The sequence below is a fragment of the Meleagris gallopavo genome, chromosome 10, assembly GCF_905368555.1.
Source record: "Meleagris gallopavo chromosome 10, MGAL_WU_HG_1.1, whole genome shotgun sequence".
NCBI lineage: Eukaryota > Metazoa > Chordata > Aves > Galliformes > Phasianidae > Meleagris > Meleagris gallopavo.
Genome location: NC_139413.1, coordinates 23,349,274 through 23,376,680, shown reverse-complemented (window position 1 = coordinate 23,376,680; position 27,407 = coordinate 23,349,274). Strand labels below are relative to the sequence as shown.

Genomic DNA, 27,407 nt, shown 5'->3' with positions numbered 1-27,407 from the left:
GTGTTAAGTTGGGTAGAAGCCATGTTTCTTTGCTCGGGAGTCTCGTGATACACTCCCAGTGTATTAGAACAGAAAGAAATGATTGTATTACAGCTGATTTCAGTAAGCCTTCATTTTATTAATCCAATTTGCGTGCTTTATTTGACAAGTACTTGCTGTATGGTTTTGTCAGTGTTGGTGAGTAAAACTTTTCCTGTTTGCTCCCAAATATTCCACTGTCTATGGTTATAATCAGATGACAGAAGAAGTTTCTATATACATACAACTTTTATGGAATTGACTGAACTTGTAGCATTAGGAGGTCAGAACAGATATTTTTGACATAACTACATCTGGCATTATCTGTTAAAAACGTGGCAATAGCAAGATAAGTTCTACAGACTGTTAATCAACAAAAATCCTGCATTTTCCAACAGAGGAGCATTATGAAAATGGTTATTGTTACTACTGAAGTTTGCAGATAGTAGTATCTTGTGTTTCACTGTAAGAGTTATTTCTGTGGTCAAAATGAACAAATAAATCCTGACACTGTTCTATTTTTTTTTTTTCCTAAATTCGGCACTCTTGACAGATCCTCAACTAGGATGAATTGATCAAATACTTATTGACACTGACATTTTCAAAACAAAGTAGTTAACAATTTTTTTTTGGTACAGAACACTAAATGCTTGTTGTGTCTGCCTCTACAGTGAGGTTTTATACAAATGATTTGGTGTTCTATTCACTTTGTTATCAGACAGAAAAATAAATCTATACAGGATTAAACGATGAAAAGGTCAATCAAGTATTTAGATATATATGTAGTGTGGAACAACAAAAACATTTATTGTTATATTTCTAAATGTACTCCAGAAATCTGCTAGTACCATAATCTCTGAGATGGTGAACTGTCTTTAGGAAGTAGCATGGGATAAACTTTCTGAATTTGTGGCTTGAGAGAAATTGTTTTGATGTCAGAGAAATGTTAAATATATATAGGATGAAAATGCAAGATGACTAGGTTAGCCACAAAGTGCAGAACTTTGTTTCTGTATTCTCCCAGGCATTTTAAAACAAATGTAGAGTATGACATGTAACATTTGGGAGAGATGTAATAAATGAATTTATTTATCAAAGACAGCTCTAGCTGAAGTTCATAGAAGGAATTAAAGATATGGATCATGAGGGTATTATATTACTTAATACAGAGTAAAGCAAAAAAATGTAATTGTCAATCCTTTTGTGTCAAGCTGATGGGATACCAGAGAATTAGAAGAAAATGTCCTGAGCAACTTGATGTCTTCTTCTTAGAGATGTTTTCTGGTATCCAGTTTTAGAAAGCTGATCCTGAGTCATACTTCCCAAGTTTCATTTCACTCAAGGAAAATGCCCACGTTGAAGAGAATCCGTAATTTTGGGCTGGATCCTACCTGCTCTTGCTTTTCATTGAGGTAGAAATCTGAATATGAAAAGTTTTAAAGGATGTGGTAGGGTCTGTATCTGTCAGCCGAAACTGTTGTGTGGAACGGAGACTAGGAAAGAGAGGGGAAAAGAGGTGGCTGAGGAAGCTTTTTTCCCGTCTCAGCCGCTGGGAGAATCTTTGGCTGTGCTCATCTGGGCCTGACTTCAGCACTTAAGGTAATTTATCTAAGCATCACTTGTAAATTGTGGAGTTCATGAAGAGGAAGGAATTCCCTGCCTGGTTTGTGCATGCAGTCAGTTGATCTGTGTAAACCTCTGCTTCTAAACAGTATCATTAGCAAATCTGGTCTATTTTCAATCCTACTGATAACCACCGAGTATTTTAAGCTCAGGAGATAAGTTTGTACTATCTTAAATGACGCATTTTTTCATAATTTCCTCCCTTCAGGATGAGAGATAGCATGAGATATGCTTAATTATTTTCTTAATGGTCAGTACCATAAGTCTGTGTTTTGAGAGAAGTCATCAACATTGTTATTTCATCAGGTTATTAAAAAAGGTTGATCTTGTTTTTTTTTACCCTCTAACACTGTTTTGTACCAGTAAAAGATAGATTAGTCAATTCTGAATACGTGTGACTATTACAATGAATATTCCCTTGAGGAAAGGCTTTAAATTTAAGAGTCTGCTTCACAACATTCTTCTGACACTTAAATTATTCTAGTCTGCAGAGTACTACTGAGTTCTTGGGTTGCCCAAACTTTTAATGGATTTAATAACCTTTTATTATTCCTATTGCTCTACTGGATTTAATATTTTGATACTGTAGTTTGGAAACTTGCTGCTGTGAAGCCAACACCAGAAAAAAGTATTGTTACTTTGACCTTTGTAATTGGCACTCGTCAGTCCAGTATTATGTCGTATTTTTGTCTTTCCATTCTCTGAATGAACAAGATTCTTAGTCATCATTCTCAGTATGACTTACACTGTTAGGTGAAGGAGACTCAGAGTTGTAATATTGGAACTTCTGGATGTCTGTCTAGTCAAAAATGAGCCAGTTTAAATAAGGTTATGCTGGACTTACTGAATTCTTAAGTAATTCCACTTCTTAGATACATGACAGTCTCTAAGCAAAAGACATAAATAAAGAATAACTGAATTTGGCTTAAAATTTCCTAAATAAGTTGTGAACCTTGTAGTTATTTGAATATTGTCACTGAAGATACTGAAGAAATAATTATGTCCTTGCTTCTGTTCATTTGCATGACATTTGAACAATATTACACAAGGTTTGGTACATGGGTAGCATTGCGACACACCTTATATCTTTAGCTTTGGGAAAAATCTTATAAAAACTCTGTAATTTTCCAGTTGAGCTTAACTCTTTAAATACTGATATCATGAGAGCAGACACAAGCAAACAAACAAAAAACAGCCAACCAAACAAAAGTTGAAGTTGTGGACACTAGTGGATATACACTGTGAGAACAAAGTAAGCACGTACTGCTGCTTCCCTGGTAACAACTCGAAGCTGAAGAAATGTTCTGAGCCAGACGTGCGTCTTTATTAAATAACCCGTGCGCAGATTTACTGCACCTGTTATATATTTCACTTGAAGCAGTTTTAGTATCTTTAACTACTGTGTATTAGTCATACATGCTGGTTTTGATGCTCAGGTGATCCCTGTTTGGAAACACACAAAAAAAATTAATGTATTTAAATGTTTGCTTCATCACAGGAAGCTGATCCTCTCTCAAAGGGGACTGATGCTGTGGAAGAAGAGTCTGGAACTGTTTTAATGTGTTCACTTATTTGTTTTTGTTACAACATTCCTGCTATGAAATCCTAAATTGGATGATTGTTCCTATTTCTTTGCAGTGTCCACCTATAGATGTCATATAAGAACATGAATGTTTAATGTTTATACAGTATCTATGTCTGCACTGCCACCATTTGTCATCTACATATTTTTAGTTTTCCATTTTCCTTAATAAACAGTGTCCAGACTGTTTTTACTGTGGTTAATAGAGGTCTTTCCATCAAAACCATACATAATGCTGCTGCTGTGTTTTCTTAGTGTTGTGCTCCTCAAATGTTATCAAGTTTATAGAACTGGGGACTTGATCAAATGCATTATTCAGTTCTAATGAAAATTGCTTGGAAACCTCTCTCATATTTAGCCCCTCTGATTAGGCTTAGAAAAAATGAGCTGATTTAATCCTCTGAGATTGAGACATGAGCTTTGACTGAAGAAGTGTGGAGCTGCCCTGCTGTGCAGTATTTCTTTATTGCTGAATCTTTTTGTCCAGATTGCCACTGGTCCTGTGGTGCAAGAACCTCTATTTGGTTTTCATATCCTACAGATGCAAAATAAAGGATGTTTTTGTCTCTTCACTGACTTGTGTATCTTGCTGATGAGTATTGGGGCCAATACAGAAAAACCCAAACAAACCAGAACCTTCCACTTTTTCCTGGAGGTTTATTAGATGAACATGATCAAGAACTGTGTATGACGGCAAAAACCACACTGATGATAAATGAGACACATTAAAAAGAATCTTCTGGTTATTGCCATATGTGATGGATAAACTAATTTAAAATGTGCTCTGCTAGGAAGCTGTTTTCAATGTAATTTGATACAGACTTGTGGGTAGTTGCTGTAGCTTATAGATACCTCCAGCACTTTTGTGTGTCTTTTTCTGCTGTCCTTGTGTAATGTTTTGCATATCTTGTTACAGTATCAAAGCTACTTTGAGTTCAGTAGTAATACTTTGACTTCAATTGTTAACCATTGTTTATTAACTGTTAACAGAAACTGTAAAAACTCATGCTTATGTATTCAGAGAAGAAACATAGGATTTAAATCTTGGTTTATTCTACCTTTATATTTGTTGGACACTTCTTGTTTAAGCTACATCAGTAAATATTGATTTGTAAAAATGATGATGGATAATGACAGCCCACAGTCATGGTATTTGAGTTAATCCTCTTGTAGTACTAAGGAGTCTGAGCTTCTAAATTTCAGCTTTGTCTTCATGAAGGACCAGTCACTCCTCAGGTACACAGGCCAACAGGTCAGGTGTATCTGACACATGAGAATGGATATTAGTCATATTAGAAATCCTGGTAGTAACATGTGCTGGTGGCACAGCAGAAAGTGGGGATTAGTAGTGGGATGCTACAAACTCTTAACTACCAAGTCTTGCAAATATGTTCCTGTGAAAACAATAGTGATCATAAAGAGTATTAAAATTAAGGAATAGAATTTTATCTTTCAAGCTTTTACCCTCTCTTTCCTGATAGATTTATTGACTTTTCCCTCTCCCTCATTCTTGATTGAATAATATTCTGCTTTACCTGCCCATTGCTGGGCCTTCCTTAAAGATTAAAGTTAGTTGGGGTTCTGATGTTCCTACTCCCATATCTTCTAACAACCAGAACATAATTTAAACAGCTGAGTAGTGCAATGTGTAAGCCAGCACTACCAAATTGCATGGTATCGCTTTTGCTGAACCTCAAGTCTGATACATTCTAGCATCAAAGTGATTTTGGAACCTTTTTTTGTGATATAAAGCAGTCTAAAAGAAGTTGTCTTTAAGTACTGTTGAAGAGAAACTTATTAGCTTTCCAGCATTTTTCTTCTTCCTGACTTCATGCAAGCTTTGGTGTATACACATGCTTCTAAAGCATTGGATGCGATGGAAATGCACTAAAACTTTCTGCAAAATAGAACGGAGCGGTATGTCACACTTCTGTCAGAAGTAGATTTTTGAATTTGAAACTGGAGTATGTGGCGGCTATTCTTAACAAAAAAGCATTTCAATGTGAGATTTTTTTATTAAGGTATTTTTATAGGTAGTAACTGTAATTACAAATAAGAGGCCTAATTTGGATGCAGCTTGCTCGGTTTGGGCCTAGGCCTGCATCTACACTTGAGTAATATTTTGTTCTGAGTTGCTGATCAGCATGTGCTGACAATTAGCTGCATAAAACATATTTAAAAATGTTTGCTTTTTTCATGTGAAGATTGTTTGAGTATTGGAAGTATTTCAGTGGTTCTGTGGTACGTGGTTGTGCTTAGGAGGCTGGACTTCTCTAGAAGTCTCTGCAGCGCTGGTGTACAGGCCAGAGTAGGCCTAATGCTTCTGGGAGACATGAGCTTTTCTGTGTACGTGCTGTCTGGCTGCCTTGTCTGCACACAGCTCAGTGAGTCTGAGAACTGTCTTTTTACTGTGTGCATGTACAAAGTGTTAGAGCACGAGCTGTGCTGTTTATTCCTTTGCACTACACCTGGGAAATCTATTGAGCATCAGTTGATGTTCATTTTCACTTAAATGTTTTTCATTTTAAGAAGGTACTTTAATGGCAATGTTGTTTACCAAGAGTATTTACTGAATGGAGAACATCTTATGGCGTATTTTAAAGCAAGCTAACCACTTTTTAAAGCAAAATATAAGGGTCTGTCCTGATTTATTTTTCTTCCTCTTCATACCTGATTGAAAACTTATTTTCTCTTTTCAGGCAGCTATAAATGGTGTAATACCACAAGAAAATGGCATTCTGCAAAGGTAAGCACAGAGGGATGGGGTAGTACATACAGAGAATGATGCTGCATAATATTTGCATTTTTGTTTCTGAATCCCAAGATGAAGATATAATCCTCCTTTTAAAGCAATTTTTTTGAGCCACAAATTCAATTCCTGACAAAGCTGATTTCACAATCAATTTTTCCCATACTGGTGAAGAACAAGCTCAACCATCTGTTTCAATTAATGATTTTTTATTTTATATTAATTTATTGTTAGGTCATTAACTGGTGGTAGATACTATGCTTGATAAAATAAATTTGCTCCCTTCTACAAATAGCTTTACTGATTTCCTTTCAGTTTTTAAATTCAATTTTGGCTCATATATTGATGCCTGGATACCTTGGAGTCACTGAAGCATGATCTCCTAAGTGCTGATGAGGCAACTGAAAACAACAGAACAGGAGTTGAGCTACTTGAGAGAAGCAGTTAGATACTATTTTTAATTTTGTTTAGAAAAATAGTCAATGTACTGTTTTTAAAAGTTTATTTTAATGATTAAAGAAGATGCTTAGTGTGGGTGATGTGATGTTCTGGCATAAATGCCAATGCTCACTGAAGCTATTATTAAATAAATCGTTTTTTGGATCAAGATAAAACCTTATTTGCTTGATAAAGTTACTAGATGTATATTCACTGTTAGGCCTGCATGATCTGATTGAGATCAAGTCTCTTCTGTGTCAAGTACTATTTCTACTTATGTTAATAAGTCCTGACCTCAAAGCATGTAAATTCAAAACACCAGAACATTTGCAACCATTTTGTCAGGGAGAAGGATCTGGGCAGCAGTTATACCCGACTTTGATAACAGGTAGGTCTGATATCCACTTAACACAGCTTTCTTCATTAGTAAATTATTCATTTGTAGAAATGATGAGACAGTCAAATGTGTCTCAAGTCTTTTTTATTTTCCTTTTTTTCTTTCAGTGGAAGAAGTTTAAAATTAGGCCTGGTAGACTTAGAAGCCTAGTTTCCTGCGGCTTACAGATGAGGCTGATTTACTGACTTGGATGCTTTTTAGTGGCTTTTTATGCTTCATTAGAGATTGCAAGTCAGATATGTAAAATACTTTTTGTAATGGAATGAAATATACGTAATACAGCTGAACTTGAAGTCAAGTTTTACTTTATAGTTCAGTTATGTTGCATTTAAATAAATAAATAACTTCAGTGCCTGAGAATCAGAATATTCTTTGCTTCTGATGTCTGCTAACAAAAATGATTACAGTACTAAGTTTTGGTTGGACATCAAATCGAAAACAAAAACAAAAAACCCAAGAAAAAAACAAAAAATTCAACAAACATATTGCTCAGTGTTTAAACTTTTTTAAAGCTTGAAAATAAGACTGTTCCCTTTATTTCTTAAACCTCTGAAGTGGGTCTTTGACCTTTGGATGTGAGTGTTTGTGATTGGGGATTCATCCTTCTGAGCCTGCTGAAATGAGATGTAGAGAAGTATTCTCCCTTGTTTTACAAGCATAATATATGTTCTTTTTTTTAACTTTATTTTCAAAACTGGGAGTCACAATGATGTGATTTGCAATAACTTGGTACTATTTATTGCACTTTTGTGACATGAGTGCCATCCACATTCACTTTTTTTTTTTCCCTAAGTTCAGTCTTCAGAGGCTTGACTTGCATAGGAAACATTTCCATTGATCCAGAGATCTTATAGAATCTTCAGGAAGGGGAGTATGCATTTTTTTCAAATAAATTCTGTTTAGGAATGGAGATGAGGCAAATTGCATCTCAGTGTTTCCTAAATGCATGCTCAACTTCCATTTTTATATAGTGCATTCATTTTATTAGCTTACATCCTCCATCAGGATACCCTGTTGCTGCCCAAGACACATAATCCTCTAAACAGAGAGCACTGTCTTCCTGGTAAGAACATCTACAACATGAAATCCTGTGAAGTGTCTTGCCAGCAAAACCTTATTTCAGTACATCATAATTTTCTTTAGCCTAGAGTTATGTTCCTTAAATTTAATGTTTTGTTACCTTTGTTTCTATTCTCAGTTATGTGGTACTTTTATGAGAGGCTCACTGAGGAGGATGAGATGTGCTTCTGGGTAATCAGGGTTTCCCAGTTTATTCTGACCTTTATTTTAAGCTTTACTTCTTATTCTAAGTTGCATGTGATGCTGGCCTAGTGATATAGAAAACTGGTGGTTGCTATGGTGCTAATTTTTATATGGTCACAGCACTCTTGGAACAGGAAATAATGCTACTTCTCAAGATAAATCTGATGTTAATTACATAGTGAACTTTAGACTAAAGTAATGGCTTAAATACCTGTTTGTCTTCTAAGCTGCTCTGCTACAGCACTTCTGAGTCCTTGAAATATTAATGTTTATAATACGAAAGTTAATTTCTAATTATGAATAAAAAAGCATTTTCAGATACAACAGTGTAGTTTATTCAAGAGGCGTATGCTGTGGACAACAGTGAGTAATACTGTTCACTTCACAAATCTTTATTTAAACATTATCAGTTTGCTCATACTTCTTTATATGTGTATCCTTCAGTGAGTACGGTGGAGAGACTTTACAAGGACCAGCATATGGCCCCACAAGTCATTCTACAGCAGCTTCTTCAGCTTCTTCATCTTCCTCAGCGTTTCGCCATGTAGTGCCATCTAGACAAATAGTGGAAAGACAACCTCGAATGCTTGACTTCAGGGTTGAATACAGAGACAGAAATGTGGATGTAGTACTTGAGGACAGCTCTACAGTTGGTAAGAATGTGTAAACGTGACATAACTGTGGAGGTAAAATTGTTAAAGTAAAATCAAACTAGAAAGACCCCACTGCCAAGATCTAAATCATATAGGGAAAAAAATCCCAAAACAACCAACCAACAAAACCCCTCAAAAAATGTCCCACAAAGTGCAGTTTTCATAGCTTCTAACCATTTTCAAACCTCTTTGCAGCTCAAAAAAAGCAAAATTTCACTAATCCATTGTAAAGATTAGTGATCTATCAAATATTTATTTTGACATCTAGTTGTCTTATGGACTTTATAAACAAAATGGAGATTACTGATTAAGCTGAGGCAAGAAAGTGTAATTTGCAGTAGGATTAGTGTAGATGCAGTCAACTAATAAGTGGATCATCTTGGCATTTCCTTTTTGAATCTCTATAGCATCATCCTTTTCTAAATTTCAGAGAATTCTTCTAAGTGTGAAAAACATTGTAGCATCCTTCTTTTTATTTGTCTCTTTTTTTGAAGAAATTAAGAGTTTTGTTATCAGACTTGTTTGTTTTTATTCCAAATATGATGCATTTTGTACAAGTGTTTCAGAAATATGCTGTTCTTACCATTGCAAGCATATTCTTTTTTTATATTTCCCAACTGACTTAATTTACTCTTCTGAAGGAAAAATAGTATTATTGCTTTTTAAGACAATATGCAGATCAAAACAAATAAATACGTGGAGAAATAGTTGATTAAAAATTTGTTGAGTTGTCACTTTGTCTGTGATGAAATTTTGAAACTTTGGATCCTTATTTTTCTTGTTAGTGTTTGATTTGGTATTTTTATGGTGCCACCTTGTGGTGATCAGTCGAATTCTTGATTAGCATCACTTTGCTCGGCATGGCACTGCACTGAGTTACATCCAAAGTAGATACAAGAGTGACCAAATCAGAATTTTTCAGCTATAGTAGGTGTAGTAGGTGATAGGTTTTTGTTTGTTTGTTTATTAGTTTGTTTTTTTTTCTATTAACTTCTTTTAGATATAGATGATTAAGTGACAGGGCGGAAGGTATTCGGTGTAAAACTTGTGTCGTTTCTTGGCATATGAAAGTTGAAGGAAACCTTGTTTAAAATCCTGAGAAAAGTGTGAACCACAGACATCAAGAAAGCAGCTTTTGGCTTGTTCAGGGATCTGCTTGGCAGAATCCCAGGTGAGACTGCTCTGCAGGGCAGAGAGGCCTAAGAGAGATGGCTTATCTTCAAGATGACCTCTTCAGAGCACAGGAACAGTCCATTCCAACATGAGGAAGAACAGATGTGGCAGAAGGCCAGGATGGAGGAACAAAATGTGCAAAACACTGAAAAATCTGTCCAACCAGTCAAATATACAAACACTTCAGTTCCTTAGGTTCAGATTATTGATTGTGGAACTGGGTATCAGAAATGCAGACACACTTTATTTCTGGCAAAGTGCATAGCTCCAGATGGCATGTCTTTGCAGATGTATGCTAGATCCATACATTGTGTAGAGCTACTCAAATATATGTCCAAATCACCATATCCTCATGTGATTGTGTGAATCAGATTCTTGTTGTATGTGATTTTTTACTTTAATTTATTCTTTACTGCTTGAAATGTGTGTTACAATGATAACTTCACTAAAACTGGTGTTCACTGTACCTTTTATACATGAATTTCTTGACGTTTTCTTTATTTCCTCTTCAGGAGATATCAAACATATTCTAGAAAATGAACTTCAGATTCCTGCATCTAAAATGCTGTTAAAGGGGTGGAAGACTGGAGATGTAGATGATAGTGTAAGTTTTCAGTTATGTTTTCAGTCAACTGAATTCACTGTTTCAAACTGAGGATCTGAGGGTGGGGATGACAATACAAGGATTCTGAGTTTCTGAATGTTAGATATCGCAGGTGAAAGCTCTGTAAGGATCTCTTAAACTAAAAGCATTATAAACTAAATGTATTTTGCAGTGTTTTTAGATACAATGCAGCACACCTGTAGAGTTGTTACTAAATTAACAGTAGATCTTAAAAATTTGCTGGGGTTGTAAAGAAACTTTTATAATTAAAAGGAATAAAGTAAACAAAGTCAAAATCAGCGAATGTTTTATATTTACATTTCTTTTTCTTTGTTCAGACTGTTTTAAAAACTCTACACTTGCCAAAAAATAATAGTCTTTATGTTCTAACGCCTGACCTGCCTCCTCCTTCTTCAAGTCATTCTGGGTAAGTCTTTTGTCCATAGATTCTGCTTTGTATGATTCTTTCTGTGTGTTTTCTATGAAGCAGTTTGCATTCTTGCAGGAATTTGCAATCAGTGAATGTGCAGTGTTTCACTGTTCTGAGATGCAAGTGTAAAGATTGACTACCTCAGCACCTCACTGTTGAAGGAAGGTTGTTAAAAAAAAGTTTTAAGAAAACTGTGGTGTAATACATACTGAGGTTCATACAGAATTTTGCATCTTCAAGTTTTTATGACTTAATTTTTTTAAGATCCTGGAAATGAAAGCTGGTCTTTCATAATTTATCACATTAGTCTGATCCATTTAATATAAACATATACAAATTGTTACCAGCAGACCAGAATTTTCTTTCTGAAGTGTGTTACATCATTTTATATCTTCTTGGACTTATGAAGTGTACACAGTAATAATTTTCTCTAAGCAGGATATTTTCTATTACTGATTTCAATACTCAAGTGTTCACTAGTCAGTAAATATTGCAAAGGTTAGAAAATTAAGTAGTTTTTATGGGAAATGGAATCGTTGTTGTAAAATAATTTGTAGCTACTTTGCATTAGTTTATTTCTCTTATTTTCTACCCTGTCTATATGTTTCTCAAAGGTGGATTGGTGTGTATTCTTAATGGGTAAACGGGAATTTTATTCCGTAGCCACTAGAGGGTGCACTGTAATTGAGTGTGAAAGGAATAGCTCTGATCCTAAATTGTCAAGTAAGCAGGAAAGATTGCAGTTTGAAATGATCAAATTGCATAATCAGTAGACTAGATTGCCTTCAGATTGTCTGAAGAGGGAATTGATTTTCTGCTGCTGTAGATAGATAGCAGAATATTCTACAAATATGATGAAGGAAACCTTTTGACAATCAATAGAAATAAATATAGTACTTAGGTCCATAACCCTGTATGCTGTGGAGGAAATAAGAAAGCTGATCTTTATTATTAAAAAAAAAAAAAAAGTAATAATTAGTAATAAAACACAAGCATTAGAAGAGGGAATTAATGGTAATGGAACAGAAAGAGCTGGTTGGTACTGAGCTGTGATGTGAATTTGATGTGCTGAAAGGAGTTGTAGTTGTGAGTAAGAACGATCAGATGCTGTGCTTAAGGACCTAATTGAAGAATAGTGACAATACTGTGGAAAAACCATGTAGATGCTAACAAATTTTTCAGCATGGATTCCTAGTATATTTTAATTTCAATGGAAATAAATGCTGATTATTTTAACTGAAATAAACTATGTAACAGCAACAAACTGTTTAAAAGGAGTTTTCAGGCTTTTTTGTTGAACAGTTTAAAAGAACTTTACTTCCTAATAATATCACAGTGGGTGTTACCTTTACAGTTTAACTTGTTTCATAGAGGAGGTGAGTTCTGCATATTTTTGGGATAAATTTGGTACCTTTAGGGATAGCAAATGATGATTAATTAGTCGCTACTTAAAGATAATTTGAAGGCTAGATCATCCCTTGGAGTCATAAATTCTAGATGAAAGGGGAGGCTTGCCTCCAATTAAAGCATCAATGCAGATCAAAACACATCTAATTGAAGCAATGTACCAAACCCAGTTACACTGTTTACTGCCTACTGTTAGGTCAGTTATTATTCAGATTAGTTTGATACCCTCAATTTTTAAAAGCGTGATGTTGTCATCTATTATTAATGGATGTTAAGGAACTTTGCTTCTTACTTTTCAACTTCATCTGTCATTTTCTTTAAATGCCTTCTATTTTGAAATACAGAAAAATAGCCATGTTTTCAATATCTTCAGAAAGTGATATATGAGCAACCTGAGATTTCAGTATGTGATGTTTTTATGCATATGCCTTTTATAAAGAAGTAGTCTGGTCTCAGCTCTATAAACTCCAGTTTGTTTCTGTTCTTGATGCTCAGGGAGAATAAAGTTTGAGACATCTTTTTCCAGTGTGTTGTTATGTAGGCACTGAAGCTTGTGACAGACCCAATGGCCTAAACCCAAAACTAAGTTAAACTGGCATCTAAATGAAATAGTTTAACCAAGCAGAAATCTCATAGGGCATCTTCATTCATCAGTGGCATACCTAAAGCTTTCATAGGTAATAGAAACCCAGCGAATGACTACTGCATGTTAGTAAATTGAGGTGTGAAGATTAAATTGAAATGTCTAATACCACATCTAAGGTTGGCAAAGCCATCCCTGTCCAAGCACAGCATCTAGAACAAGACAACATATTCTGTGAGCAGTGGGTGTAGTGAAGCATGATTTCTAGTGAATTCCTACCTCATCCCAGCAGCTTCAGTAACTCATCTCTCTCTGTTCATCTTCCCTTGACCTTGCTTACCTCTGTCAGTACTTCAGTTCCTCCAATGCATTCAGTAGCCCATGTCATTTTTGTCATCTGCTTAGACTGCCAGCCTGCCCTGCTTCTGTTCTGCAGATAGTTCTGTAACCAGGTAATAGTGAATGACAAGAGATACCATATGCTGCAGTTACTTCTTGTGATCATTGACCAGCAGTTGGCTGAATGTAATATAAGAGGATTACACCCAATGTAATTTGGGTTCCTTTTCTCTATCCTGCTGTTGATTTATGCCTGGTATGTGAGTCCTTTGTGAGGCTGTCAGATTTCCCTGAAACTAATGAATATGTATAAATTTGCTGGATAAAACAAGTAAGAAAAATATTATTTGCTTTGGAAATCCATTTTAAAATAGAAAGGTACCAAAGAAGTCCATCATTCAATTGTCCAAGGGAGCAATCCCTTGCACTTGCTTTGTTGAATTGGATTCTTTACTTTCCTACAGTGGCTTTTCTTACCTTTGTTGCCGTGGGTGCTTCTAGAAAGCTGGCTCTGTTCAGTTCAGGAGAAAGGTATGGGAGAATGCAATAGAGAGGAACACCAAAAGTGTAGGCATGTTGGTCTGGCCATAGAGGTAGGTCTACCAGATAGTATTTCCTTTCAGTTTTGTGTATTCTAAGAGGTGCTTCTTAGCAAATAATTTTGTTGTTGTTGTCATTTCAATTAATGGCTTGACTAAGTGTACTCCAGGTCAGGTTGATGGTTGGACTTGGAGATCTGGAAGATTGTTTCCAACCTAGACAGTTTTATGAATTTATATCTTGGAGGTGATTACAGTGATGTATTTCTTTGCTAAGTGATTGTAGTTTATTTTAGAAATGTAATTGTTTGTGTGGATAGGAATAAAAATTATATATGCATTGCAAGTAATGGGTATGTATTTTGCTGAGTATATGTTTTTTTAGCTTGTTGCAGAGCAGTGATTATGACATGCTGTTTTAGTGTATGTTATCAACTGTAGCAGAGTGTTAATTAAGAATGATGTAACCTGCAACTCCAATTATTAGTATTGTCTGTTTAGCTGGACAGGAGCAGTGCCTTGCTTTAGTTACTTTGAAAGCATCAATAAGGATGGTAAGATTAATGTTTTATTTTCACATCTGCTCATGAGACAGTTTAAAAATCCTGAAGTTTAAAATGCAATAGAATGTAAACAAAGGGACTTCTGCTCATTTACATGTTAGCCAGATTTGCTGATTGCTGTTTGAACCTAATCTACCATCTCTTGCTGCATTAGCTACAACAAACATTACATTTACATACTGATTTCTTATTTTGTTTTAATGTAAATAATCTGTAATTACAGTAAATTTGGACTTCTGTTGACATGAGCTTGTATAAATCTGTAAGTTTAAAATGGAAATGTTAATTACCTTGTGTCATGCCCACTTATACAAAATTCCGAGGTTTTGGAGGATTCTTGTGGCTGAGGAAGATTCTGCCTATTAGGAAATTCTGAATGCATTTCATTTAGAAAAACAAAAACAAAACTGAACTGAAATGAAAAGGAATATTTGCTGATCACTGAATAAGGATATACTTTTGGTTTCAAAGCTAAAAACATTACTAAAATTTCAAAGAAAAATGCAATTTAGGAAGCAAAGTATTAAACCAGTATTAAATGAAGGCACCAAATCGGTCATTTAACAATGGATGCAACAATTTATTTTTTTTATTCAGCATTTCAGCACAATAAGAAGTAGAAGCTTAAAATGTAAACACCACCACTGATGTCATCTTTCTTCAGCATTGCGTAGACTGAACAGTTGCTGTCCCCTTCGGTCTAGCATTATTTGCAACTAAACATTTTTAGGCTAAATATTGTTTCTTTTCATGTATTAGACTTGCTGTTTATAAATTTTGCTGTGATAGAATTCGGATGGAGAGCTTGTAAATAAACTCATTAGTGACTTTTAATCCTGTTATTTGAGTGAGTGAAAAAATTTCTTGCAATTTCATTTGCTTGAAATTTCAGCTTTAAAGAGGGACATTTTTATTTGCACATGGTGCAATTTCAGCCCCAGCTGAATCTTGGTCCATTGCTGAGGTTCCTGCTCATTGTGATAATGCTGATAACCAGTGCTATAAGGGCAACCCATATGCAATCCTACACTGATCCACGTTTCTCTTGCTAAATCTGATCAGAATAAGGACTATTTTCTTTTGCCTGTTCTCAGACTTGCTTCTTTTTCCAGGTGTAGGCAGAGTTTCTATAATGGATGATCGGTGCCTGAAAATACAGTCAAGTTCCCTTGCTTCCTGTGCTGACGTAAATTGTAATCATTCAGCAAAGAAAAAAAAAAAGTAACATTAACCTACCAGCAAATGCTTTTGAAGGCTAGAGTTTGCAGCAGGGGGGAAGCACTGCTGATAAAAGTGGCCTACTTTAATTCTGCTTCTAGAATTTGATTTCCTTTCACCACTAATTAATCCTCAGATTAATTAAATTCTGTTAGCGTTGGTGGCAAAAAAAAAAAAAAAAAAAAAAGAAGAATTCTTGCCTTCAATGGGAACTAGAGTTTGACACTGATTTTTTTTTTTTTTTTTTTTTTTTTCCTTCATCCTCTCCTCCTCATCTCTTCCTTTTCCTTTTCTCTTTTAATTCAGATATTTCATTTGGAAGATGGTAGCCAACTAGTAACGTTTGAAGGAAACCGAAACTGCTGCATACATGGATGCAATAATTTTAGAAAATTGCATAGTGTTCAGAGGCAGTTATGTACTTCTCAAAGAAAAAAGCATCAACTTGCTGTCAGGAGTAGTGTCATGCTTAGATAACTTTATACTGTACGTTTGAGCATGGCTTGGGGAAATGAATTTAGGAGGGACCTACATGGCTGGTTCTCCAGTGGCGTGTTCAAATCAACCCCATCCCACAGAGGAGTGTGGGCACCTATTGCCCATCAGGTGCACTGACAGCTCTTCCTCTCCATGACTTTTTAAGGTATGGTCCATGTCTTAGGGCTTCCAGACCACACAGTTTTGAAATGGGAGCTCAATGGATTGGGTCAATTGAGCAGTGCATTTCTATGCAAGCATTACCTGGCACAATTTCGTTATCTTATTTTCCTGCAAAAAAAGGTGAATAATTGACTATGCACTTGAATTGCTAACACTTGTTAAAGAATTTTTTTTAGTCAACTTTTTTTTTTAGCTACCCTAATTTTCAGCCTACTCTTTGTACTTGGCTGTGCATAAATACAGAAAATTTACTTGTTAACAACATTTGCTATTCTCATTTAGAAACCCAAAACGTAGAGATGTCAAAATCTTCAGATACTTTGAAGCTTTTAGTTTTAAGGCAGTTCATTTAACTGTTTGAGAAGTATGTTTACTCCTTGCTAAGTACTTTCCACTGTCACATCCAGATTAAGTACAGAAATTGAAAACTTTTCCTTTGAGTGTATCTATAATTTTCTTTTGCATATTGTATTTTGAATCTGGATGATATCGAAGTGTATGTTTTATGCTTGCTTTATGGGACTGAGGGTGTAATCTAACTGGCCTATTTAATTCCATATTTACATCAATTACGAAATGAAAACATGAGTTTGCATCTGCAGAAGATTTTCAGAAAGAGTGAAGAATAGCTCTAGCAGAGCCTCTGTGACAACAGAATCCACATGCTGTAATTAATAATATTTTTAGGACAGTTATGTACATCAGTTGCCTCCTGTACTTGCTTGAAAACAAAGGAAAAAAAAGTCAGAATCTGAAAAAGCACAGCAGGATACTTTAGTTGCTACTGAACATTTGCCAAAAGAAAGTATGGTTATAGCAATGCTAAACTCACTAAGAATCCAATTAGAATGACCTGTGAAAATAGGCATGCAACTTTTCAGAGTCTTCTTTGTGGGACTTTAGGTATTTTAAAATTTTTCCAGCCTGTTCTTATGAGGCTGTGACAAGTGGAGCTGACTGCACATTCAGCGTAGTTCACTTAATTCAGCTACATGCATGGTATCTATTGTACATTAGAGCATACCTAGCATTAACAATGATTTAAATTAGTTTTCTTGATTACAAAAGCACATAAAAGACAAGAGAACTTGCACTTTATGATTTTGTTTTGTAGTATGTGATTGTTATGTATAAGATGTCACAGAATCCAAATTACGTTGCTGAGTGAAGATATTTTTGTAAGGTAATTTTTCTCGAGATGCTAAAGCAAATAATGCATCTCTTGCTAAAGCATCCGTTGAGTATTGCATGGGCTCCTTACCATCTGAGCAGCCAAACTGCAGATCAGTAATTACAGTAGAAGGAATAACTAACAAATCAAGACTCAAATAATCTAGCAGTCTTTATTGTCTTCTTGTATCTTAAGATACAGCTGAGCTCATCTGCATACTGAATTTGTCCTTTATTGCATAGAGAAATGGCATATTGAACTGTGATGAAACAGATCTGAAGGAAAAAAAAAAAAGGTTTTGCATTCTTGTAAGAGAGTGTTATAAGGAAAAATGAAGTAGATAAACTCAATTGAATTCCATCTGCCGCTGAATGGTTCAAGTCTGTATAAATATTGATTAGAAGTGTAGCATGTGGTTATAATGCAGTTTTGTAGCCTATGTAAGTTTTTGTACACTGCTATAATTGCTTTCTCTATGACAGATGTCCTTTGACAGGAGATACTTACATAATTTTGTACCTAATTAATCAGGATGCGTTTCTAACATGTAGGTGTTTTGTTACTGGGAAAATCACAATAAACAAGTTTGTGACATGAAGTTGACCTCTTTAATCTGTATCTTAAGATTTTCTTTTAATTCATATTATTAAAGATATTTGAATGTACAGTTAAAACATTTTGAGCAGAACTAACTTCTAAATGCTCAGTAACCCAAGAGAAATTTTGCTGTGGTTAGTTTTCCAGTTCTAATTAGCTAGGTTTATGTGCTTTGAAACTAAATGGAAGAATTTCCATTTGATTTATGCTTCAGGTAACCCTAAGGAATTGAGAGCATGCTTTGCCTTGTTCTACTTACCATCGGTTTTTAACGTGCATTGTAGCTTGATATTTTGTCTGGTCATCAACATGCTTACAAGCCTGGTATTAATGACGTAATGAGTGCTAAATAGACCTGATGTTTGTGAAGATGATGTGACTCTCAATTTTGAGAATACTTAACATTAGAAGAGCTTTAAAGGCTGCAGTCACCTTATTAAGGAAGGAGTTCAGGAATGGCCTTTGGTCGTTCTCAGCATGCCTCCTTGCATTTAAGAGTGAAAAGAGAGATGATAATGTTGTGCCTGGACTTGTCCATGTAGAGTTTAGGATACCCTGGGGTTTTTGCATCTAACTGTAAAACAAGCTCTAACATGCTTATCCCTGATTTTCTTGTTTTTCTTTCAACCATTTCAGAGCCCTGCAGGAGTCATTAAATCAAAACTTCATGCTGATCATCACCCATCGAGAAGTCCAGCGGGAGTACAACCTCAACTTCTCAGGAAGCAGTACCATTCAGGAGGTGAGTGCTGTTTCACAGCTGAAGAATAAATGTAGCTCATTATAGCTAATGCCAGCTCTGTTAAAGACAGTTTCACATGGTCTTGTTGGAAACTCCTTTGTTTTATTAGTCTTCTTTTTAGTTTAATCAATTTGCTCATCAAGATTACTGTAATTTGATCAAAGAAGTTTTCTGTTACGTTATACAGGAAAGATGCTACTTTTTATATTATAATAAAAAATGTGTGCAGCATTTACTGAGTTATTCCATAGAAATGAGAAAAGATATATTTTATTTTTAAGCCCTTTGAATTGCTTGCTATCTACTCTTCTTTTAGTCAGCTCCATCTTCAGTTTATAGTCACCTCTACTATTGCTGGTTATCATAGTGCTCCAATTCTTACTGGCTTTGTAGTCTTATGGTTTCTTTTTATAATGGATGTCACTGCTATTCTGTAGAATGGCCAGCAAGGGGTGATATTGTAGAGAACTTCAAAATTAAAACCTTTAGGAGCAAATATCTCTATGTGAATCTGGACCTTCTGAATTCAGAACAAGGAGTTGCTGTGTATTTTTCTAAGTGAAAGGTTCTTTTTGTAATGCTTCATGGTGTTTCTAACGCCACATGTTTTGGGTGTTACTTTCTATATAAGCCATTAACTTCTGGAAATATCACAAGCAATACAGATGTGGGAATCTTAAGAATTCATGTTATGAAATGTTAAGAAATGTTAAATGTTTGCTTTTATCATGAAATGTGTACTTGCTATTGATCTGACACTTCCCTCAATCTTCTAATGTTAAACACATTTTATGGAAATGTTTCATTTGATAGGGTGGCAGAATTATTTTAAGTCCAACAATATTAGCTATCAGAGCATTATTCCATGCAACAGTGAGAAGTAATTACCAACTGTTTTCATTCTGAATCTTGTTATTCTTAAGATGTAAATTTTAATTTTCCTTTTTGTGAAAGCCCGTTTCCTGTTTTAGTTTTTTAAACCTTCTATACTAAGTTATTATCTAAGTTATTATTTTTTTTTTAAATACAAGCACACAAATCTAGTTGCAGCAATTTGTTTCTTTGAGGAGTCAAGCACTAGTCTTTAAAATTAGAATCAATTATTTTAATCATTTATTCCCATAAATCTTCAAATTACTTGTAGTTTTAAATAGTGAGATCCTGAAAAAAATCACGCTTGCTTGCATATTGCCAGTTCATTTGTTTATTTTTACATATGCTATATCAATTACTGGTTTACTGGTACTCTGGTTTCACCAGACTTAGAGGACCCAAAAAGCTGTGATGATGCATGGGAATTTAGGCTGTTTACAGTCAATGTGTTATTAGATGGACTCTGCTTGATTTATAAGTGAGTAATAATTTTTTCCCCCTAAGGAAGCCAAAAAACCCATATACACCTACAACCTCGTACCCATATTAATATGAAGCATCAAACCTTTATTTGCCTTGTTTTTCTATGTCTAAGTGTTACATCCAGTAGAGTGTATAAAATTATGAAGATAATTTCAAAGGCTAAATGAAAAAAAAGAATGCTGGACCTTCTTGTGCTATTGATGGTGAACAGGTGAATATGTCTTGTGGAAACCCCTGGGGACTTAGCTGAGACAAAATAATTGGTGAACATTTGTCTAATTATTGAAAACAAGCACTATTTTGTATGTTAACTCCCTAATGGCCTTGTAATTTTTTTTTTCCTTTTAGCATAGATGGTAGATTGTAATGAATGACTGATGAACTCACTTACTTTATGTGATTTGGAGGAGTTGGTGGTATCTTTCCTTCTTTTCTCTTACATATTCCTATCCTTTTAAGAGACTGTCAGATTTTCTTTTTCCTTTACTCTCCCATTCGCCCTTTAATAAATTAATAGTTTACTTCTGTTACGTTTTTGTAATCATGGAAAGCTTCATGAAAGTTGCAGCTGTCAACCACAAGAGGGCAGGAAGGACTATTCAATTATTACCTGAAAATACCATTCAGTGTTTTCAAATTAGCTTCTGGTATATTAACAAAAAGGAGTATAATGGCCAAGTTATTGTTTGATTTACAGATAATTGGCATATTGCAGGGAGGAGACTTAATTTCACCCTTTTAAATTAAACAGGGAGATTTGAAAAGACATAAAATATTCATTAATGTTCAGTGATTATAAAGCAGTGGCATATATTTATTCTACCTTTATTACTGTTTCGATGGGAAAATACTGCAAATATTTCAGAAATCGAGTTGGCCATACTGACAAGTTGAAATGTTTAAGCAGTGTTAATGCAATCTTCTCACATGGTATATCCTATGCAGAAAGATTCAAAATGACTACATCAATTATTAAAAGAAAAATTTAAAATTCTAAAAATGTTCTACTGTTTGCCACAGTTGGGTGCAACTGTCTCTGTAGGGCTATTTGTTTGGCTTGTTGTTATCTATTCTGTAAAATTTGGAGTGCTAATAGTATTTTTTCCAGGTGTTTCCAATTAAAAAAAAAAACCTACCACCCTTTGAAAACTATCAGAGATTACTGCAAAGAATTAAATGCAAAATCCGTTGAGCTGTCAGCTCTGGTTTATTAAAACGCTGTTGCTTCAGTTCTCTATGCTCATTGCATCAAATAGTAAATGATATTTGGATGATTTGATGTTTCTAAAAAAAAAAAAAAACAAAAACCTGAAAAGCAACTTACTATTTAATGGGGAAACAAACCAACCAAAAATTCTCTCAGAGAAGCCTTAAGCTCAGGTCTGCTTGCACAATTTCTCTGGTATTAAATCAGTAGCTGGATTTTGGATGGCTCTTAATTTTTTTTTTCCTACATGTTTTATTGGCATCTTCAACTCTTCAAATATTAAGATGTAATTTCTCAATTTTTAAAAAAAGTTTCTATCTTGCTGCGGACTCATCAGCCTGTAGGGCATCATTGGAACTTTTGAAATGAAATTGTCAAATTCTCTCTGTTGTTCTGTTTATTATTTTTCAGTGAGTTGGGCAGGGCAGTTGTTAACTTGGAAAGTTAATGATAACATGTTGGCCTAAATTGCAAATTAATCTGTGTCGCAGTTTCTGACATCTGTTTGTTCTTGTAGAATTGCAGTATTAAATTAATTCTGGGCAGATACTGTTCTGGGAAATATCATGATTACTTTTTTCCATGATCTGCATTTTAGAGTGAAAATTAGTAGGGTTTGTGCCAGTTTGAAGACTGTAAATTAATATATTTCCAATGTATTGTATGGTTAAATAAGGGCAGTTATAACAAATTGAACTGCTAATACTTGCAAGACTACAATGAACTTTCCATCTGAATACTTGCTCCTTATTCTGCTAAAATAATTTGTAGAGATTATCCTTGCTGAAGTATGAGAATTTTTTAATTTTGATTTGACAGGCCACATGCTAAATATTATAACACATTGCCACATTAAGCATAAAAGATTCCCTGTCTATTCTTATGAAGTTAGTTAGAAATTAAGGTTTCTACTATATCTCTTTTGCAAGCTGTACTTACTATTTGATAGAGGAGAAGGATTTCCCTTTGCATAGGAGCAATATCTAAATAATGGAAAGCAAGTTTTTGTTCTCATCTTGAAGGATACACAAACTAATTTGCAGAAAACTCTTTGTTTTGCTTCAATCTATGTGTTGTTTAAGTCGGTGACACGGGGAAAAGTCTCAAAAAATCTTAAACTGGATATCTCCATCAAAAAGAAGTTGGCATTTGTCTGTTTTACTGCTGGTAGAGACTTTGAAGCCTTTTTTGTTATTCCTGTGTGCTGGATTACAGAAGCATCCTGTGTACACAGTGTGTGGCTGCTAAAGGGTGGATAAATGTTGGATGTTGGACCTCTTGTAAATCAGTGAATTTTTTGTTGAAGTGTCCAGTTGAGAATACTAGGTGAAGCATGTACCAGGTACTGTAATTCCTAGTAAAACAAAATCTGTGCAAACAATGCAAAGATGCATCCCTAAAATACAGACTGCCTTTGCATGGCTGCATTTGCTATTTATTCCATTCCTTTAGCCAATAAAGTAATCAGAGGCTAGCATTGTAGCATCTTGTCACCTGTGATAGGTAATATATTTGTTCTTTGTTCCCTATAGATTTACTGGCTAATGTGGAATATGAAAAGCAATGTATCCAATAGCACTGCAGGCAGGAGGAGGAACTGTGTGTACATAGAGCTGCTTGGGATGAGAAGAGCTAGAAATTCTGTGCTGCCAGACCCTAATGATAGTTTGTACTGATTTTTTTAAAAACTATTTTAGAGAAGTTGATGAATACGAAACAAGATTCGAAAACACTGAATGTTTATGCAGGCAGAAACCTTATTTAAGAGGTTTGAATAATTGTAATACGTAAATATAGATAAGCTGATGAATTACTTTCAATACAGAAAAAGATTTCCATTGAGAGCTTTGTATGTTTTTCAGATCAGATTTTTGATATTTGTACAAAATATTTTCAAACTCATTATTGAGTGAGATCACCCATAGTAAAGGTCAGACACTGACGGGGCACAACACGTATGTGTGGATCGTGTTCTTTGTAACTAATTGCAGTAGAATACATTTGCCAAAGATGCTAATATGAGCATCTCCAAGTATTGTACATACATGAAAAGTTGTCAGATTTCTGAGCTGTTTAATTGTTTTAAATTAGTTACACTATTCTTAGGCAAATAAAAACCAGCAGTTAGCAGATCATTTTTTATATGCAAAGATGCACAAACATTCTGTACTGTTGTTCTCTTTCTATCAGAGAAACCAGCAGAATATGTTGTGGCTGTGTATATTCAAGTTCCTTTTTGTGAAAAGCAATTTGTTCCTTTTTGTCTAAAGCAATTGGTCAGGTAAAAATTCTATTGAATTTATTGTGAGTAATGAGAACAGTAAATGGAATTTGAACATCTATCACTGCAGTAGCCTTGCTGTTCTGCCATGGGAAGTGAGTGCTGTCTGGCTAGCTAGTTTGGACTTCTTAAACCAGCAGAGAAAAGTCGATTTTTATGCAGAATGATGATTTCTGATTTTTGGGGGGAGGGAGAGAGGGGGTTTTCCTGAAGAACAGAACATTGCAAAACTGAACTCTTTATACTGAGGGGGACCTGTGATAAACTTTCTGTAAGTTGCCATGTTATCAATTATCTGAAAAAGAAGTTTCTTGGGAAATAAGGGGAATCCACCTGTTTGGTACCTCCTTGGAAGTGATAACTTTATGAGGCATTTAAAATACCTTAATGTCTGCCTTAGAGATCTGTTTCTAAGAGATTGAGTTGATGAAGGCATAGAACCATTTCTCTTTTCATGCAACAGAAAATGCAATTGGAGGTAATGGAAAGGCTCTCTTTTACTTCTCTTTTAATTATGAAGCATACTATATTCCTGGCAGAACATGTTTCATAACCTGTAATTTGGTTTTGGTGGGTTTGGACGTGCACATCATTAAAGAAACGATCTTCAGTTATCAAAAACTGGTAAACATGGACATTTTTATATGCAAGAAAAGGCAGAGAGTAAATAATTGCACTGGTGACCAATACTGTAATAATCCTGTTTTACAATATGCACTTGACAGGTTGTAATAGTGCTAATTGAAGAGACTAATTCACACTTGCTTCATTCTATTCAAAGGCAAAATCAGCAGCTTGTTTTGCTTTTGACCAGATGGTCCTGATGAACACCTACTGTGCACTTTAAGTGCTTTACTAGAATTACAAAGGCTGGGGGCTGCGTCCGACTCAAAATGATTTGAGAAGAGAAAAAAACCTCGCTGCTCAATGGATTTGGTGCAACTAAATTAATTCTAGTGGACCCATTACACATTGAGCCCCCTTTTCAAAGTGCTGAGCCTCCTCGTTTGTTCTGTAGCAATGAGAAAGTGAAAGGCAGATTACTGCAAACAGAAATAAAAAAAAAAGTGCTGTGAAAAGGAGAAAAGAGGCCTTGAAGCCTTTTCATATCATTTGGGTTTTTCAAGTGCGTTATTTTTGGGGAGGGTGGATGTATGAAAAGCCAATTGGAGTTTTTTTTGTTTTAAAGTGCGCTATTTAAGTACTATGAATATAAAAGCAAGAGCAACAGTTGACTGAGTTTACTGTGGTAAAGCTTTGTGTCCGAGGATGAATCAAATTCATTATAGTCAATGCTTTGTATTTTCATATGAATGTAGGGTTAGTTTCACAAGACTGTGTCTGTTTAGGATAATTATAATTTAATATTTTCCTTTCATAAAGTTATCACTGTAAATATCTAAAATTTACTGAAGGCAAGTTTTTTTTCTTGCATAAATTTAGAAGCACTCAGAGTTTAAAACTCCAGCGGAAGCTGTTTAATTTCCAAAGGCAGGAGAGGCGTGTTCCAGTGGCACTGAAGCACAGATTATTATAACTAATTAGAAGTCACACATCTGTTAGCTTTCGATTTGTCAGTGCTGGGAGTTTTGTGTGCGTGTTTCTATCTCTCGTCTTTCTGTCTTTATTTCGTTCCCGGTCTCTGTTAAACTCCTTCCATAAATGTGGTTGGATTTGAGAGAAACTCTCCAAGGATGAGGATCAATTTATTTGAATTTGAAAGTAATGAGGAGTCATTGTTATAATTTTGATTATAGGTCCTGTGCTATAAATGCTCAGTCATGTGAGTTGTCCTTATTTTAGAAGTAATCACATTGAATTGAACGGCTTTGCTGGTGTAATTTAAGGATGCTGAGGATTTTGGGGATCAAGACCTAATTTAAAACCCTGAATTTTTTAAAAACTGCAATTAAAACCATCACCCGCTATTCTGATTCTGAATATTTGCCGTTTTACTTCCAGAGGTGGGGAATTTTTATGCATGGCTTCTATCATAATGATAGCTATTAAAAAGGTGTTACCGTGAAATGACAAGAGAACCTAAGCAGCTTTATGAACATATTAAACAGCCACGTTCCTGGTTCCCGTGCTGGTTAAAGTGGGAAGGCAGTATGCTGTGGCTACATGCAGCAGCACTGTGATCTCTATAAATACCATTCAGTTGAATCAAAGGTGAAAAATTAGTTAATGTTTTTCACGATTAAAAAGTAGTTTACACCTTGTAAATTAGTGTACCGAACCACGAATCAACCTTTCTATCCTCTGTTAGTGTAGAATGAACACTCCTATTATTGCATGATATACACTTATATTAAAAAATACATATATCATTGAATTACTGATTTGTTTTCAAACAATGAAATTTGTATTTGTGCAAATTATAGTAGGCTCAGTGTTTTCTCATGTTTTCTCATCAAACAACCCAATTATACTTATAAATAGTGAGGTGCTAATGAACTGTTGTTCTGGAAAAGTTTTTTTCTCTTTTTTTTTTTTTAACTTGAGTAAGAAAGGAAACACTTCACAATTTTAGAGTGCTTGCCTGTGCGAAAATATTTGAAAATATTGTACTTATGTAAATTATGTTGGTGCTATCACTTCTAAATACACAACAGAAGCTGATCTAAAAACCTCTTCTGTTCATATGGAGTGCAGCTAGAGTCTCGATGTTGTAAATTGCTCATTTAATTGGGAACTGATTATTTAGTTAATTCAGTCATACATGTATACATCTTTTTCAGTCAGATAATTTTTGAACCTAAATATAGGCTATAATAGTGCATTCTTTTAAGAGGACGATAAACTTTAATGGAGAATTGAGGTGATGAGAATGTTTTACATAGCAGCTGTGGAACTGAGAGACTGAAGTGATCTTAGCATCTTAACAATGGTGCAATGATTGTACTGCACTATACTGTTCTGTAATCATTACGCAAAGAAAACAGTTGCTATTTCAAGTGTGAATTATTTCTTTCTCTGTCTGGTCCGTATTGTCACAGTGAAACACACAGTGTGTGGGTTTTTAGTAAACCCATTGCCTAAGGTTTTTCAGTTATATTTCTATGCTTGTGTAAAACATGAACTTAAAAAGAACCACGAGCATAAATTGAAGAGCCTTGCACTCATTTAAAGGATAAAATGGCCTCATAATCACCCTCAATAAATTCGTGTTACTGTTCTTAAAAAGGGTTATAGAAGCGCTCAGCAAACATTTGCAATAAGTGGCAAAATTTATGCCTTGCTTTGTGATAGTTGCGTGACCAGACAGTGGGGTATAGGATTGTTTTAAGGTTTTTACAGCTGCAGGCAAAAAGCATCTGTTCCCAGAAAAGCCTTCATTGTTTAATTTTGACACTGACTTTTCCATGCTGTTTGTACCAGTCCCTGGATTAGGTGCCACTAAGATAAAATTTGAGTTGCTCCCAAATACAGCTGTCACTCTACATAGCCTTGTAGCTTAGGGAAAGTAGACATAATCAAAACAAGCATTTTTTGTGCAAGGTCATCTCAGTCGACTGAAAAAGCTCCAAGCAGAGTTTTGACAATATTCTATCTTTTGAGTGGCTAGGCTATTAGCTTTTGTGTTTATTTTTTGTGTTCTTCCAGTGATCGCTAACGTGTTTGAATGCCTCAGAAATAATGAAAGAGGGATTTTTTTTAAACTTCTCTACTTTTTCTCTTGCAGGTACTTTATACTATATTTTTGATTAAGCAGTTATTGTGGTATTGCATAAATAGCTCTATATCTCTACAGTGAAATGGAATGATTTAAAAAAAATCAGGGAAAACTGACATTTTTGAAAAAGGTTCTTTT

General features: G+C 34.9%; 1 protein-coding gene across 1 annotated transcript in view; it reads left to right on the top strand.

Moving 5' to 3' along the window:
• FAF1 (Fas associated factor 1) overlaps positions 1 to 27,407 on the top strand; it is a 144,906-nt gene that overhangs the window by 24,057 nt on the left and 93,442 nt on the right. Inside the window, exons 3-7 of the mRNA XM_085231272.1 lie at positions 5,923 to 5,969; positions 8,515 to 8,723; positions 10,409 to 10,500; positions 10,839 to 10,927; positions 18,644 to 18,749. Coding sequence (XP_085087398.1) covers positions 5,923 to 5,969; positions 8,515 to 8,723; positions 10,409 to 10,500; positions 10,839 to 10,927; positions 18,644 to 18,749 — 543 coding nt within the window. The remainder of the gene's footprint in view (positions 1 to 5,922; positions 5,970 to 8,514; positions 8,724 to 10,408; positions 10,501 to 10,838; positions 10,928 to 18,643; positions 18,750 to 27,407) is intronic.